The 16,064-nt window shown below is 61.9% G+C and overlaps 1 protein-coding gene across 4 annotated transcripts in view; it reads left to right on the forward strand.

Moving 5' to 3' along the window:
• VAV2 (vav guanine nucleotide exchange factor 2) overlaps positions 1 to 16,064 on the forward strand; it is a 181,940-nt gene that overhangs the window by 143,559 nt on the left and 22,317 nt on the right. For all 4 annotated transcript variants that reach the window (XM_059925984.1, XM_059925985.1, XM_059925986.1 and 1 more), the window contains exons 7-14: positions 1,075 to 1,143; positions 2,149 to 2,249; positions 9,147 to 9,246; positions 10,107 to 10,202; positions 10,884 to 10,952; positions 12,481 to 12,567; positions 14,864 to 14,949; positions 15,662 to 15,794. In XM_059925984.1, the coding sequence (XP_059781967.1) occupies positions 1,075 to 1,143; positions 2,149 to 2,249; positions 9,147 to 9,246; positions 10,107 to 10,202; positions 10,884 to 10,952; positions 12,481 to 12,567; positions 14,864 to 14,949; positions 15,662 to 15,794 (741 nt within the window). The remainder of the gene's footprint in view (positions 1 to 1,074; positions 1,144 to 2,148; positions 2,250 to 9,146; positions 9,247 to 10,106; positions 10,203 to 10,883; positions 10,953 to 12,480; positions 12,568 to 14,863; positions 14,950 to 15,661; positions 15,795 to 16,064) is intronic.

Genomic DNA, 16,064 nt, shown 5'->3' on the forward strand with positions numbered 1-16,064 from the left:
GGCTGCCCACCCCACCCCCAGCAGTTCCACTCCTTTGAGTCCCAGCTCCCGGGTCAGCTCCTTCCAGGGCCCTGCAGGCTTCACGTAGCCCGAGTTGCGTTGCAGAAAACCGGCGGGCCGCTGTGGCCCGTCTCCACCCCCGGAACGTGGGCTTTGAGGGCGGGTGCTGCCCGTCTACGGGCGCAGTGCACGGCGGGGGTTGAGCTGGGGCCGTGCCCAGCCGGGGCGTGCATGTGCTGAGTGCTCTTGGGGATGATCGTGTTTGTAATCGTCCCCTAGCCGTGTCGTCATCCCCGTGTCAGGGGAGGAAACCGAGTCACACAGTGGCCGGTGCTGGCACGGCACAGGGAGAAGTGCTTGGGTGCGTCCAGCAGCCACTAGTGTTTGTTCGTTTGGACAGGTCTCTCCTGCTCCACACAGCGGCCAAGGAGAGGGCCAGGGGACCAGGACCCTGTGGGAGAAGGGGCAGGGAGAGGGGAGGGTGGCTGGTCGTCCCCTGCGGGGGCCTCCAGGAGGCCAGGGGCAGAAGCACCCCTGCCACTGTGGCGCTTGCGGGGCTGGAGTGGGCCTCTTGATGACAGATTTGGGGGCGCACTCATGGGTGTAGGCTCAGGAAGTGGTGTCGGGTGGGAATCACGGCACTTTCTCGGTCCTCAGGCGCTCCCTTGGGCGATGTCTCTCACCTCCCGGGAGGACCCCACTTTCTCAAATATCTCAAAAAGCAGAGCCCACCCTGGCTGGCCTTCGGGTGGAAGTCCAGCGCCACATGCAAGGGGCCCTCTGGGGAGCTTTGCCCACCGGCCGGGGCGGGTGCTCGCGCTGGTCCTTAGGCCTGACCCCCACCCGGTCCCACACTTCCCGCGCAGGTCTCCCCTTCTCCAGTAAGCGTGGCGCCCCTGCGTGTGCTGGGCTGAGCGGCCGCCCCGCAGGACCCTTGGTGGCGGAACGGGGGTGCTGCCTGCAGTCGCCTGTTGTCTCTGAGGCCGTTAGAGTCCCTCCGACCAGTGACTGTGGCCTCGAAGGTGACTGGCGTCCTTCAGGCGGTGATGGCAGTGATGGGCTTCTCTCTTCCAGAACTACATGACCCCTCTGAGGCTGGTGCTGAGCCCGGCGGACATGGCGGCCATCTTCATCAACCTGGAGGTAAGGGTCCCAGCCCTGGCTCACCGTGTGTGGGCTGGAGGTCCTGACCTGCTCGGACGTCAGGCGGGCTCCCACTTGACCGTCCCCAGGGCTTGCGTGGTTGATCCTGGCTGAAGGGTGCTTTCGTGGCTGACAGATGGGGGGCGGTGAGCAGCCCCCCTTTTCTCGGGGACTTTGGTTTTAGGAGACGGAGGACACAGTTTCTGGGAGCTTCCCTGCCCAATACTGTGCTGGTGGGTATGCACACGCCCTGGAGGAAGCATTAGGTTTTGTCATCAGTGGAGGGAAGTGTGTCCCCTCCCCTTCTCTGAGCAGACAGAGCCCCCTCACTGCTCTGCAGTGGCTGAACACGGACACCGGAGGGCCATCCCGCGTGGGGAGGCTCACCTTGATGTGGTCAGCAGAGCCGCGGCCGGAAGCTGCGTGTGGGTGGGCTTCGTCGGGGAGCGCTGGCCCTGCTCTTCCACGGGATGCCAGTGGCTTGAGGGGTGGGCGCTGGTCACCTCCTGGGTGAGGCTGACGCAGACCCCGGAGCTTCGCGCCCCCTGCGCCCCCCGACCCAGAGTTCATCCTGCTGTGAGCCGTGGCACACGTGGCCGCGGAAGGACTGGGAACCTGGATGGGGGATGGTGCTGCCTGCTAGCTGCCCCTCTGCTCTGAAGTGTGGACACACTTCCCCAGGGCCAAGGCCCCCCTTCCACAGTGGAGAGACTTCACCCCTCGGGGCCCCTGAGCCCCTTCACCCCCTCACACAGCGGGCGGGTCCCGAGGATGCTGGCTGGGGTCGGGCGCCGTGTGTCTGGACAGGCTGCTGCAGACTGTGGACGGCTGTAGCACCTTCTAGTGAACGGCACCCGGTGTGTACGCGAGGAGGTGCACCCAGCGCCCGGCCGCTCACGTGGACGTCCTCCCGTCGAAACGGCAGCCCGGAAAGAGCGTGATCGCAGAGCCCGCGTGCCCCCCAGCCTGCTGCGCCTCCTCATGCGTGGTTGCTTTTTGTCCCAGGACCTAATCAAGGTGCATCACAGCTTCCTGAGGGCCATCGACGTGTCCATGATGGCGGGGGGCAGCACGCTGGCCAAGGTCTTCCTGGACTTCAAGGAAAGGTGAGTGGCCGGGGCCTCTGGGGTGTCCGGGCGCCTCTCCGTTTCCATTGTGGGGACGGGGCAGAGCTGGTGGGCGAGTTCACCCAGGTTACCGCTGCGTGGTGCCCGAGGCGGGGGTCGGTGCTCCTACACTCACCCTATCCTCACTTGTAAACTGAGAAAACTGCCTGCCCTACCCCTGCCGTCGCAGCCTGGATGGGAGGGGCCTCTCGGGGGCTCCAGCCGCCCCCTCTGCCTCTATTCTTGGGGGTCTTGGTGGCTGAAGGACACTCGTGCCATCACGATGCCCCTGCCGTGCTGCAGACCCCAGGGGGATCGGGCACCGGGAGAGTCTGCCCCTGAGTTCTGTGCCTGGGGGGGGTGACCTGTAGCACCTGCTGCTGCAACAACTGCACCCACCCCCGCCTGTGCCAGCCTGAGTGAGGGGCTTCAGGGGCTGCAGGGAGCCATGGCTGAGAGCCCAGGCTCCGGGTCCCCAGGGCTGAGGCCACGCCGCTGCTTCTACACGACACCACACCCCGACTTCTTTATCTGTCGGTCAGGGGCCACGATGGCGTCTGTGCCACTTGGTGCCCTGAGGGTGAGCAGAGGCCAGGCCTGCGCTGCCGACACGCTGGTCCACACCCAGCGAAGCCTGCGGTGACCGTGCAGGTGGAGGGGCCGGATCTGGGCAGCTGGGCGGGGGTGCGGACAGCAGCCCTGGACACGGATGCGTGGCCATTGTGGCATAAACTGGCTTCAGCCCTGAATGTGGGGAGACGTGGTTCCGAGACCGAGAAGCGCAGAGCCCTGGATCTTCCAGTTGTGCCCTGGTCCTGTGCGAGTCTCCGCAGCTTCGGGGCAAGTGTCCATGGAGCCCGAGGGGGTATAGATGCTCTTGTCAGAATCCGAGGCGGCCTGTCTCCTCCAGGCCCCTCCCAGGTGGTTAGGCTGAGTCTAGACGCAGAGAGGGTGCCGGCCTCCACCCCGCCGGAAAGTCACCTGTGATAATCATGCCCGTTAGTGGGGTCCCTGGTCCAGAATCAAGACTGTCAATGGGAGAGAGTGACAGCTCATTAGGAATCAACGCAGGGGCGTTTTTTTAAAAAAAAAGTATACTGCTATTACATGGTCCCTGTGAATCTATTTGATTGTTTGCTTTAAGCGCCTCTGTTTGTCACCCCAGTTGATGGAGGGGGTACGGAGGCAGCCTTCTGTTCTCTAGAATGTCCTGCTGGAGACTGGCAAAGGGGATTGGGATTCTGGAAGCTTCCAACTAGGTGTGAGGGGGCAGCTGTCAGGATGGCTCTGCCGTCCCAGCGGAGAGCTCGGGCCCCTGCTTCTTTCCCTCGCGCCTTGGCAGCTGGCACTTCAAGACGGGATACTGACAAGGACGAAGCCAGATGACGTGAAGGGCTCACAGGATGCCAGCGTTGCAGGGTCCCGGGAGATGGTGGTTTTAGCCACTGAAATCTCAAGAGATGCATCAGGAGACGGTGCCTGGCTTTCTATCCCTCGTAGAATCTTTGGAGAAGGAGCCCAAAGGTTCTGTCTTCGTGGTGCCTCTGCCTGGCTGCTTGTCGAAGCCGCCTGGGAGCTTGTTAAAAATACCGATTCCTGGGGCTTCCCTGGTGGCGCAGTGGTTAAGAATCCGCCTGCCAATGCAGGGGACACGGGTTCAAGCCCTGGTCTGGGAACTAGATCCCACATGCCGCGGAGCAACTAAGCCTGTGCTCCACAACTACTGAGCCTGCGCTCTGGAGCCCGTGAGCCACAACTACTGAGCCCACGTGCCACAACTACTGAAGCCTGCGTGCCTAGAGCCCATGCTCCGCAGCAAGAGAAGCCACTGCAATGAGAAGCCTGCGCACCGCAACAAAGAATAGCCCCCGCTCGCTGCAACTAAAGAAAGCCCGCGCGCAGCAATGAAGACCCAACGCAGCCAAAAAAAAAAAAAAAAAAAAAAAAAAAACCGATTCCTGGGGTCTGATGAGGGGTCCTGGGAGCTGTAGAAGGCACAGGCCGGTGGGGACCCTGGGTCCGTGTCACCCTCATGTGCGGGAGGGTCCCCTGCATCGCCCATCAGGTAACTCTCAGCTCCGCTCACAACCCTCTCTGCACAGGCAGATGCATTCCCAGGCGCCTTCACCTAGGATCACCTGAACGTGCCTCCCCCAGGTGCCCTGTAGCTCCAGGCAAGGAGCTGTGGCCTCCTGCACGGGCAAGGATCCTCAAGCCTGCTTTCTGAGGGGCCATGAGTCAGGGGGCTCCCGGGAGCCATGAGAGAGCAGGCAGTGCCCATGTACGGGTGGCAGACGCAGCCAGAGGAGAGCAGACAAGGTTTCTTCAGGCACCAGCAGGTGTGGGCATGCTGGCCGGCCCGGGCAAGTGGATGGGGATCAGGTCTGGGGGTCAGGCCGGCTCCCTAACCCGCCCTCTGCCCCCAACAAGGTTTTCCTCTCACCTGGCTGCAAGCCACCGTGCTAGGTGAGCCCAGGGCGTGCCCTGCTGGTGGACTTGAGCTGACTGTCAGACCTGACCCTCGCCCAGGTGACGGGCACAGCGGACACTTCTCAGCACCTCGTTAGTGCTGCGCCTTGGCTGGGGGTCGGACGGGCACTGAGGCCCAGTAACCCAGCTCAAGGCCGCGTGGCCGAGGTACAGATGGATGACCTGCCCTCTCCTGGGACCTTCCCCGTCCCTGGCGCAAGGGCTCTGCTGCCTGGCCTGTCCCCATGGTCCAGTTTGCCTGTGAGCAAGACCTCGCACCATCCGCTACACACAACCTCGGGCTGGCCTGCCCCCAGGCCTCCTTTCCTCTGGGAATGACGGACGTTTCCGCCTCGGAGAATTGCAATGAGCAGAATGCATCCTGGCACCGAGAGCTCTGCAGATGGTCACCCGCCCAGCGAGGCATCGGGGGTCCAGGCACTTTTCTTGGGGTCCCTTTGGGGGAGGGGCTGGCTGCATTTCATCAGACCTCATTTGCCAAATCACCACCCCTCCCAGCATCCGCCTTTTCTGGCACATCCCTTCTTATTTCTGAGTCAGCCCCCAAGGCCCTGGTGTTCGCTGGCTTACCGATTCTGCAAGCATTTATGGGGTGCCTGCTGTGTGCGGCTCCAGAGCTCTGGGCCAAGGACATCGTGGTGAGCGAAGCAGGCTCGGCTCTCCCTGGGAAATGAGTCCACAGACGAGAGACTTGTCGTGGGCTGTGATGGTGCCTGAGAGCACAGGGAAGGGGAGGGGGATGTGGGGGAGGGACTTGTAGCACAGGCTGGGGCCCCCTGAGGACCTGGGGGAGAGGGGATCAGCCCTGAAGCCATGTGGGACAGCCAGGAGCTCTGACTGTAGAAGCTGAGGGTCAGCCGGGAGCTCTGACCGTTTGGGGAACTGCCAGAGGCCGGAGGAGTGGGAGCGAGGGGGCGAAGGGGAGGCTCTCCAAGGAGCAGTTACAGGGCTCTGCAGGATCTGGTGGGCCAAGATAGGGATTCATAATTTTTTTAATGAGGGCAGGAGAAGCCACTGAGGAATTCAAGGGGCAAGATGCCGGCAACTCCTCACTGATGAAGGCTGGGGTAGCATCCAGGTGTGGTATGAGCAGTGCGGAATGGCAGAGGACAATCACCTCCCTCTTTTTGGAGCTTATTCTCCCATTAATGCAGCCTCGAGCCTCAGACAAGGCAGATGCTCCTGTTGACCTTGCCATGTGGGCTTAAAGGAGACGTCTCCCACACAGAGGGAGCTGGCTCTCGGGCAAGGTTTGCATTGAAGTCACACTGTTTGTATTTATCCCTGGGGCTGACCAAGGTGGGCCTGGAGCCTGACTTCTCGTGGGTCCGTGGTTCGGGCTGGATGGGGCCTGGGGAGCTGGTGGCCCGGTGGTAAGGTGGGAGGACCAGCTCTTAGGAGGGACTGTCTGTGGGGCTTTGCACAAGTGCTGTTAGGAGGAACGTCGTTCAGAAGGGCAGGTTCCCCGCCCCAGGACCCCGTGGGATTTCCGTGAGTGTGGAGAGAGAGGCTCTGGGCAGGTGAGGGCTTCGGCGCTCTGCAGCTTCTCCTTGCTCTTAGGTTAGGTGGACGGCGCTGCCCTCTGGCTGTGATTTCCATTCACGGGAACCAGGGTCTCTGGGGGCCTTTCATCTCAAAGCCCGAGGTCAGGTGGTCCTGCACAGGGACAACCCTCTCGTACCCCCTAGAGCCCCCGCAGGGGTTCGCGTGCCTGCCCTGTCGGGAGGGCTGCCCTGGGACCGTCAGCTGGAGAGCCCTTTACCTCCCGCCCTGTCCAGACCTCCTTTCCCAGATGGGGCAGCTCAGGACGGGAGAGGGGTGGGGCCTTGGCCACGCGTGGTCTCAGCTTGTTCCCGTGTCCCGGGTGAACACCTGGGCGCATCACCTGTGTCCTGGGACGCGCTCCGTCCTGTCCCCGGCTGTGTGGGCTGAGACAGAAGTGACGCAGTGAGGAACTAAGGCGTCAGATGTATTTCTGTGAGAGGCATTCAGGCCCCCTTTATGGGGTCGGAGTTGAAAGTTCAAGCAGTTAAATAACATACCCCCGAGCTGGCGGCCAGCATCTGCCACCTCGTGGAAGAGCAGAAGCGTGACGAAGCTCACTCAGCTGACAGCCCGGGACACCGGCACGCAGGGTCAGCGGGGACAGAAGTTAGGAATGAGGTGGCCACGTTACACGCGAACCCGTCGATTTCCTCCGTGGCAAGAGCGCTGGAACCTTTGGGTTGCTTCTGCAGCGTGATGGAAATCACGTGTACAGAACAGTGTCACGCAAGCGTGCATCAGGCCGGGTCGGGGAGACCGCCTTCCCCGGGGCCTCGGGTGGCTGGTGTTCCCAGGCGCTCCAGTGGGACCTTGAACCATCAAGTCCTCCGTGTGTGCGTTGCCTTACTTCCAAGTTTCTGTTTTTTTTTTAAACTTTGGTGCATGAAACTGGCTTTCTTTCTCTTCCTTCCTTCCTTCCTTCCTCCCTCACTCCCTCTCTTTCTTTTTGGCTGCGTTGGGTCTTTGTTGCTGTGCGCGGGATTTCTCTATTTGTGATGAGCGGTGGCTTCTCTTGTTGTGGAGCACGGGCTCTAGGTGAATGGGCTCAGTAGTTGTGGCTCGTGGGCTCTAGAGCGCAGCCTCAGTAGTTGTGGCGCACGGGCTTAGTTGCTCCACGGCACGTGGGATCTTCCCGGACCAGGGCTTGAACCCGTGTCCCCTGCATTGGCAGGCGGATTCTTAACCACTGCGCCACCAGGGAAGCCCCTTAATCAACTTTTATATGAAAATCCTGAATTTAATAGCAGATTCTTTGACGTGGAAACCAGGGCTCAGGTTCTCATGCAAAGTGGCTCCTGGTCAGTGTGTCACACTCTGCCAGGTGCGGCCAGGTGCTTGCCGAGGCTTGGGACTCAGGACCCGGCCATCTATCCCAAACCCCCAAGGCCCCAGGGAGGGGAGACCTGCCCAGGGGCTCAGGTGGCAGAGCCGGGATGCTGGATGCCCGGCCCAGGTGTGGTCACCGCGGGTCCCTCAGGCCGTGCAGGGAGAGCCTGGGGTGTCCCACAGACCCAGCGGGATGCAGTGTCATCTCCTCCAAAGTGAAGCCAGCAACAGGCCTGACTGCCTACCCCCAGCGCCTCGCCAGGTACCCCAGGGGGAAGCAGCGTCCGCGGAGGACAGAGAAATGGGCCTGAGGTCATCCTCACCCGGGCTTCCCAGAGCTGGGCCGGGAGAGGCCTCCAGACGTTTGCTGACACACAGCGTAACCTGCGTCTGGCAGGACGTCCCTGGAACATCATGCACGGGGCCCGGCCTCCTGGTGTCGCCCTTTATTAGCTGGTGACTCTTAGCAAGTTCATTGAGGCCTCGGTTTCCTCGCTGGAGAGTGGGGCTCATCACCCCCACCTCTGTAAGTGGGTTAAAGGGTCATGACGCTGTGCGTGAAGCTCCTGGCCCTGGTAGCTCCCAGAGGTGGTGACCTTTGCAGTCATCCTTATTACAGCCAACGACGTCACCTGCCTGGTCCTTCTCCAGGAGCCTACTCGGTAGTCGGGTGACAAGATTTTGAAAGATGAAGTTTCAGGCTAGTAACCCAAGGCCCTGAGAGCGCCGGGCCCCTGGTGCCGGGGGCTCTGGTCTGTCGGCCCTGGAGGATCGTGGTGGGGAGCAAAGCAGAGGGTGTTAGGAGAGAACCAGGATGGCAGGCAGGCAGTGGGCGCAGGGGAGGCTGGAAGCGGGGAAGGCAGGGCTGGATTAGAGAGAGCTCCTGCTCCGCCCTCCCCAGCCCGCGTCTTCCCTGGATCCGCGGCTCCTCCCAGCCCCCCGTCTCCCAGGTGATGGGGGCTGACGTCACCCTGCCCGGAGAGGCCGGTGGCTGGAACCCAGGCACAGACCGTCGGGGCCATGTGGAAGCAACAAGGGCTGACCCACGGGGTCCCCGCACCTCGAAATGTCAGCTCAGGGGCCGGCCCCCCCAGGGCAAGCACAGAGCCGGGCCGGGCCTTGGTGCCCACTGCCTGCGGGCTGGAACGTGAGCCACCTGGGGAGACGGGGGTTCTGTCTGGCTTTGGCCCTTTCCAGGGGCGGGATGGGGGGCTGAGGGCGGCACCCCCAAACCCGATCCTGACCTGAAACAGAAGAATAGAAGAGGGCCTCCTTGGATTCGGGGAAAGCAGGGTGCCCCTGCCTCCCCACGGTTGGCAGCCCTCCTCCTGGGCAGGGCAGGGAAGGGTTGGCAGCCTCATGGAAAGAACAAAACCGTTAAGTGTGCTAACACGTGAGAAGCTGTCACGGGGAGAGAGCCGTTTGCTGCGCTTACAGCCTGACGTGAAAGCGGCACGGGCTCACACCATGCGCGTGTGTGTGTGCGTGCGTGTGTGTGCGTGTGTGTGTGCGTGTGTGTGTGCACCCACCGTCCAGGCTCCTGATCTACGGGGAGTACTGCAGCCGCATGGAGCACGCCCAGAACACGCTGAACCAGCTCCTCGCCAGCAGGGAGGACTTGAGACAGAAAGTCGAGGTACTTGGGGCTTCCCGGCCTGGCCCATCCCTTGCCATTTCCGAGCTTCCAGCTCCCCGGCCTCCTGCCCGTTTCATGGGAAGCTGGGGACGGGGCAGTGACGGGACGTTTTTTGTAGGTGATTTTGGCAGATGATTTTTTTTCCTTTTGCATTTTGTTGGAGTTGAGAGTGGGCAGGGGGAGGTCACCAGCCCAGGCCAGGGCCCAGCCTGGGTGCAGCTGTGGCAGGACCCCAGGACCAGATCCGGCTGAGTGGGGGGCTGTGACTGACCCCTGACCCTGGCCTATCGGGACCCCACGGGGGCCCCAGGTGACGGACGTTTGCTGGGAGCCTCCCACCCCTGCCGCGTCATCCCCCCCAGAGGCTGGGCTTCCCATGTTGTATCTGGCCGGTCAGACGGTTCTCAGGGTGAACCCTGGTGCCACGTCCCTTTGCTCCGGCCGTGCTGGGGGTGACTCGCCCCTCGGAGAGGCCCGATGCCTTCGTGTGTCCAGGCAACCAGTGGGGAGCCCCTGGTTGCTGAGGGCGGTCCCCCCCTTAGTGTGAGCTGGCCTCCCCCAGTGTCTCTGGTAGACCCCAGGCCAGGGGTCACTCAGAATCCCCCCCGTGTGGCCACTGCAGACCCCTGAGGCTATGAGAGGCAGCAGGCCCCTGCCCGCCTGCTGTGAAGGCCACCCCTCTGCACACGCCTGGTTTGGGGCGGGTCTCTGGGAGCCGGACCAGGGGAAGACCAGACACCTGGGCCCCAGTTCAGGGCTCGGGTCTGCCCCCGTCCCCAGGCTGGGGGATGGGAGTGTTGGGGTCCGGTGTCCCCGGGCAAGGGTGCTCTAAATCCGCCTGCTCCTCCCCCGACGCCCAGGAATGCACCCTGAAGGTCCAAGACGGGAAGTTTAAGCTGCAGGACCTGCTGGTGGTCCCCATGCAGAGGGTGCTCAAATACCACCTGCTCCTCAAGGTGAGACTGGCTGGAGTGGGTCAGGGCCCGGCAGCCCCCGGGGCGTGGCGTGGAGCCCACAGACAGGCCAGGGTGACAGATGAGCAAGCACACAGAGTAAGGCAGCCCGTGCTTAGCGCCTAAAAACTGCAAAATAAGTATCAGGAGCTACGCGGTATTTGTATGTATTATGCACGTTTGTCAGTTAGTATACAAGGAAAATTATGATTTAAATCAGTAAGAGAAAAGAAAAACAGAGAGACAGAAAAGCATCCTCAGGCCAGAAATAAGATCTCCTGGGGCTGATCTCTTAACCCAGTCCCTGAGCTTCCTGGTAGCCACGGAAACAGGAAATCCTTCGGGACAGACAGACCTGCGCGGGAGACAGTGGTTTCTGTGAGGTGCCAGGCAAGGCTCTTTAGTGAATCAGCAGGTCACCTGTTAGCTCAGCCCCGGCTTTGTGCTGTCTTTATGTCCCCCCCATTATCCACAAGAGTTGGAGACACGTCGCCTCGAAGCCGTGTGTCCCCTGGGGGAGGGCTCGCTGTCTGTCTGCCGGAGTTGGGCGGCTGGACCAGAGCCTGGGGTGGGGGGGCACTTTGTCCCGAGGGCCTGGCTCTGTCTGCACACCCCGGGGGTGGGTGGGGAGCGGGCCCAGGCTGGGACCCCTGAGTGGTCACCCACTCCTCACCACCCCTCCAGGAACTTCTGAGCCATTCCACCGACCGGCCCGAGAGGCAGCAGCTCAAAGAAGCGCTGGAGGCCATGCAGGTGGGTAAACCGAGGCAGGGGAGAGGCCGGGCCAGCCTGGGGCTTCACGGACCGTGCCCGCCCTCTTTGACTGGACCTGGGCTTGCTAACAACCTTACCTCGGTGATCGGAGATGTAGATCTTCCTGGGACGGCAAGAGGCAGAGCAGGGGCAGGGCGGTGGATGGGACCCACCAGGGGCAGAGGGGGCGGGTGGAGGGGGCTTCCCTAAGGATCTCTTCTCTAGCCTCCCCTGGCCCACAGTGACCAACCCCCCACCCCCACCCCGGGCCTCCCTTTCTCCTGCTTCTCTGACTGTCTGCCAGACTGTCGCCGGAATCCAGGCACCGGACTCAGTTCTGGGCCATCTGGCCCTACCCTGCCTGCTGCCCAGTGTGTGGCATCTGCTTCTGAAATGCCCACTCCACCCAGGCACAGCGCCTCTCCCCTCCCCCCTCTGTCCATGGAAGCCCACTTTGCAGCTCAGCCCCCAGAAGGAGAGCCCAGCTCACGTCCCTCCCCCTCTCAGAACCCCTCTGTAGCTCCTCACTGCCTGCTGAGTCAGGCCCAGACCCTCACCCTGGCACGCAGGCCTCCAAAGCTGCGCTGGCTTTGCAGCTGTGTTTACCCCTAATGCCCCACCTTCCAGGCAAGCTTGGCCACTCTCAGGCCCCTGAAGGTGCTCCGTCCTTTCCCACCTGTGTGTGGGCTCGGGCTGAACCTCTCCTTGTCACCTGGCAACGTCCTGTGCAGCCTCCATCTTTGCGAAGTGACGTTCCCAGGGGGATCGCCCCCTCTCTGGCTTCTGCCCCCCCAACTGCTCGGCCGTCTGTTTCTGGAGCTTCTCTGAGCAGCCTGTCCTCCTGGAGAGCCTTACTCCAAGTCCTGTGCGAACTCTGGCCTGTGCCATGGGGGCCCCGGTGGTTGGCCGGCTCACCAGACCCATCTTGTAATGTTCCTGCCTCGGGGTCTCAGATTCTGCCTGGCCAGTGGGCTCCCTGTGTGGACGGGCAGGAGGCACTGGAGGGGAGACTGGAACCGGCTCTCGCCCCCTACCCACCGCCTGGCTCAGGGGCTCCACCCTGGGCTCTGGGTGCCTGTCCCATTGGGCCCTCTGGATCGCGGCGGGCAGTGCCCCCTGGTGGCCAGCAGGAGACTGCAGCGTGTGGGTAGCCGGGCTGCGCGGTGGGTTGCCCTTGTTCCGCCGAGGCTCTGTAAGGCCAAGAAGTGGCTGGTCCAGGTCGACCTGGTTGTTTTCCTTCTACTCTGACCTAGAAGATGGTCGAGTGACGGGGTAGAAAGAAGCTGTCCTAGGAGGAGGGATTTCCTGGCCCACCAATGGGGTGCAGCTTTTCTGCCTCATTTGTCAAGTGGGGTGACGGTTCTCACCCCTGCAGTCATTTCGAGGGCCAGCCACCTCTGGGGACGGTGGACGGTGCTTCGGGGATGCCCAAGCCCTTGGACGGTGCTGTGGGGTTCGTGGCTGAGCCCCCTCACGCCCTGCCCAGCGTGGGCCTGCTAACCCGCTCCCCGCCTCTGTTGTGTCCCAGGACCTGGCAATGTACATAAACGAAGTTAAACGGGACAAAGAGACCCTGAAGAAAATCAGCGAATTTCAGAGTTCTATAGAAAACTTGGTAAGTGTGTTGACTCCCCAAAGAGTGAAGATAATCATGACCATATATACATGTTTTAAAAAATGACTTTCACAATCTCAGCGTTGAATAAGCGGAAGGGTGACCACACGCTCCGTCCGTCCGGGTCGCGGAGGCACGTGCAGCCGTGCTGAGGGCTCTCCGCCGAGAGGGTGGAGCGGCTTCTGGAGCTGCGGCTGACCTTGCACTGCCAGGCTGTGCGCCTAGACCAGCCCAGGTGCCCTGTGCACAAAGGTGGCCACTGGCTGAGGGCCCGAGGAGAGGAACGGTATTGACTGCTCTGCCCTCCCTCCCTGGCCTGGACCGGGACTCTCTTGGGTCCGAGAGGGGAGTGTGGCGCCCGGGGGAGCGTGAAGCTCCTTACGCTCTGGGACCCCTGGCTCACCCACATCTCCTGTCCCCGTGAGGGACAATAGAGAGGGTTTGGTCACCCTGCCCAGGAGTTGCCCTTGAGTTCTCCCCTCCCCCTTGACCTCTAGCAGGCAGGGCTGACACCTCATGGCACCTTATCCTGGTCCATCAGAGGCTCAGCCTCAGGGTGTTGGGTGATCCACTGTGTCCTGCGGGGCGAGGAGATGGGCCATCCCAGGAAGCAGGCACTTCCCCGCCTGTGCCAACTGGTACCAGCCTCTCGCTGATCTGCTGAATGTGTAAACAGGGTTTCTCCGCCTCGGCACTGTTGACATTTGGGGCTGGACCATTCTCTGTTGTGGGGCCTGTCCTGTGCATTGTGGGATGTTGAGCTGCACCCCTGGACTCTGTCCACTAGGTGCTGGTAGCACCCGCACCCTTCAGGGGCCCAAGTCATAGCCACCAAATACAATTCCTGACATCACGAGATGTCCCCTGGGTACAGAATCACCCCTGGCTGAGAACCACTGGTTTACATGCATTTTCACTCTCTGGTCTCTGAACTTTTAGAGTCCGGGTGAGTGTCTGTCAAAAGCAAATCAGCACAGAAGCTTTTGCAAAGGAAGCCCCAGATGCCCAGGCTGACACCTGATGCCCATTTGTCTGGTCCCCCCCGACCAGGGTCAGAAGAGCCCAAACAGGACTGTGGTACAGGCACGTGGCGTGAAAACAATCGTGATGGGTCATCCAGCAAAGAAAAAAGAAGTTGCCGAATAGCATTATGACCCGACCCCATTTTTCTTTCCTTTCAGAGGGCAGAGGAGGTTAAGGATGGCTGTGCCCCAGGCTGTTAGCGGTGGTGTTAGTGCCTGGTGGGGTCTGGGACTGTTGGTTTTCCCCTCGTTGAGCGTTGGATGTTTTCTACATGCTGTACGATGGATGGGTGGGCACTACTTTTGTGACACGAAGACTTTTTTTTTTTTAAGTTTTTACATACGACTAATTCTTGCTCATCAAGTGACAAAAGTTAACAGCAGGTGAGCAGGTGTGGAGCGTTCCTGTAGGGCAGGCACCCTGCTCTGCCCAGCCATGTGGTTTTCTCTGGACCCCATCCCAGCAGCTGGAGCTGGTGCCTTTCTTCCCGCACTTTGGAGATGAAACACAGAGGCCCTGAGTCACTAAGCAGGGTGCTGGTTCCGCCCTGGGTGACCCCCACGCTGCACTCTTCGTTTTGCTCTGGCAGCTCCTGGGAAATGCAGAAAACTCTGCAAGAAGATGCTGAGAGCCCCCGTCGTAGCGCCAGGCGGGCTGGCCTGATAATGTTTTGCGGCATCCTCTCCTTCCTGTTTTGTCCGCGTAGACCGCACAGGGAACGTGTCCAGAGACTTCTCTCTGAATCAGAGCAGAGCAGAGATGCAAACCAGGCAGAAAACGAAAATGAAATCCTTGCAAACCAGAGAGTGGGTTCAACTCGAAGGCTCTTCCTGTGGTAGATGAACCACCGGCAGGACCCCCGCGCCCTGCCCGCCCTCTATCTGATAAGCGCTGTTTGTTCTCTTTTTAATTTGGTTTCTCGGGGTCGGGCGTCTGGCGTTTCCCACCAGGTCCCCGCTCTGGCTCCGTACAACAGTGGCCTGTTAACTGACCCGCACCATCAATCGCCCTTTGTTGCCGCAGAGCTGGAGGGAGTCCTCAGTGGGGCCGGGTCTGTGGGGCGCGGAGCCTGCAGGCCCAGTTCCTCCCTGTGCTCTGCTCCCCGCTTCTGTCCTCAGCACCAGCCGGGAACCAGGGGGGCTCGTCTCACATCGCTCCCGCCTTCGGTTTCTGCGGAAAACGGCCGCCCCGGGCGCGTGCCCACCTGCGTTTCTCTCCACGTAGGGAACTTGCTCTGGCACCGGGGCTAACGGCCTTGCCCTTTCTTTCCCAGCAAGTGAAACTGGAGGAATTTGGGAGACCAAAGATCGACGGGGAACTGAAGGTCCGGTCCATAGTCAACCACACCAAGCAAGACAGGTGAGCGGAGTGGGCGCCGGGCTGGGTGGCACCCCCGAGTCTGACACGCCGCTCCAGGGCACCCCGCTCCCCAGCGGGTCTGGAAACAGCTTCTCATGTGGACTTGGCTTTGGGTTGCTCCGTTTTAATTGCTTCCTTCCTTCCTGGTGAGAGCGACGGCCAGTGGCGGCCGCGCCCGTGGGGCTGCCCTGCCTGTGGCCGGCACTGGACCGGCCGGGCTGGGGGACAGCCAGAGGCCCGGCCTGCGAGCGCACGGGCTCCTGGGAGCGGCCGTGTGAGCTGTTTGCCAAAGGACTGGGCAGGGGTGCGGGCGGGCAACGCGAAAGCTCCCGGGGAGCTGGCACGGCCCCAGCTTGTTCAGTCCTCCACGCACACCTGCTGCGTCCAAGGCCTGGGGCCATGGCCGGGGTCACAGAAGACATGAGCCCTGCCCCCACGCGGCTCCCAATCCAGTGGAGGATGGACGTGTAAATGGGCAGTGACCGGCAGAGGCCAGTGCTGTGAGGAAGGCCGGCAGGGCCAGGGGCGTGGAGGAGCCAAGACCGGGCCGAGGGGTCAGAGTTAGCCGGGTGGGCCAGGCAGGGGGAAGGGCTCAGGCTCGGGAAGGGAGCAGCCTTTGCACTGCCCACCCAGGCACCCGCAACTGTCCTGCGGCCTCGGACCCCAGTGCGCTGGCCGTGCTGACGGGTCCCTGGCCGCGCTGTCGGGCCAGGTACCTGTTCCTGTTTGACAAGGTGGTCATTGTCTGCAAGAGGAGGGGCTACAGCTACGAGCTGAAGGAGATCATCGAGCTGCTTTTCCACAAGATGACCGACGACCCCATGAACAACAAGGATGTCAAGAAGGTGAGCCCCCGGCTTCCTCGTGGTGACAGAGGGGCGTCTAAGGCTGGGCCGCCCGGTGCGGGGCAGGCACTGACGCCTACTGAGGGAGGAGTTGTGGGGTGGCCAGAGAAAGCGTGGTCAGGTGGGCGGGCCTCCACCCGCTCTGTGCTGGGCCCGGCACCCCCCTGGCCTTTTGTCTGAGTCTTTCCTGGGGTGTGGCGGGGGTCGGGGGGGCACAATCCGGATCGCAGCTCCCCAGTGAGGACACTGAGCAGAGGGGCCCGGCCCGAG

This window comes from Balaenoptera ricei, chromosome 6, assembly GCF_028023285.1.
Source record: "Balaenoptera ricei isolate mBalRic1 chromosome 6, mBalRic1.hap2, whole genome shotgun sequence".
NCBI classification, from domain to species: domain Eukaryota; kingdom Metazoa; phylum Chordata; class Mammalia; order Artiodactyla; family Balaenopteridae; genus Balaenoptera; species Balaenoptera ricei.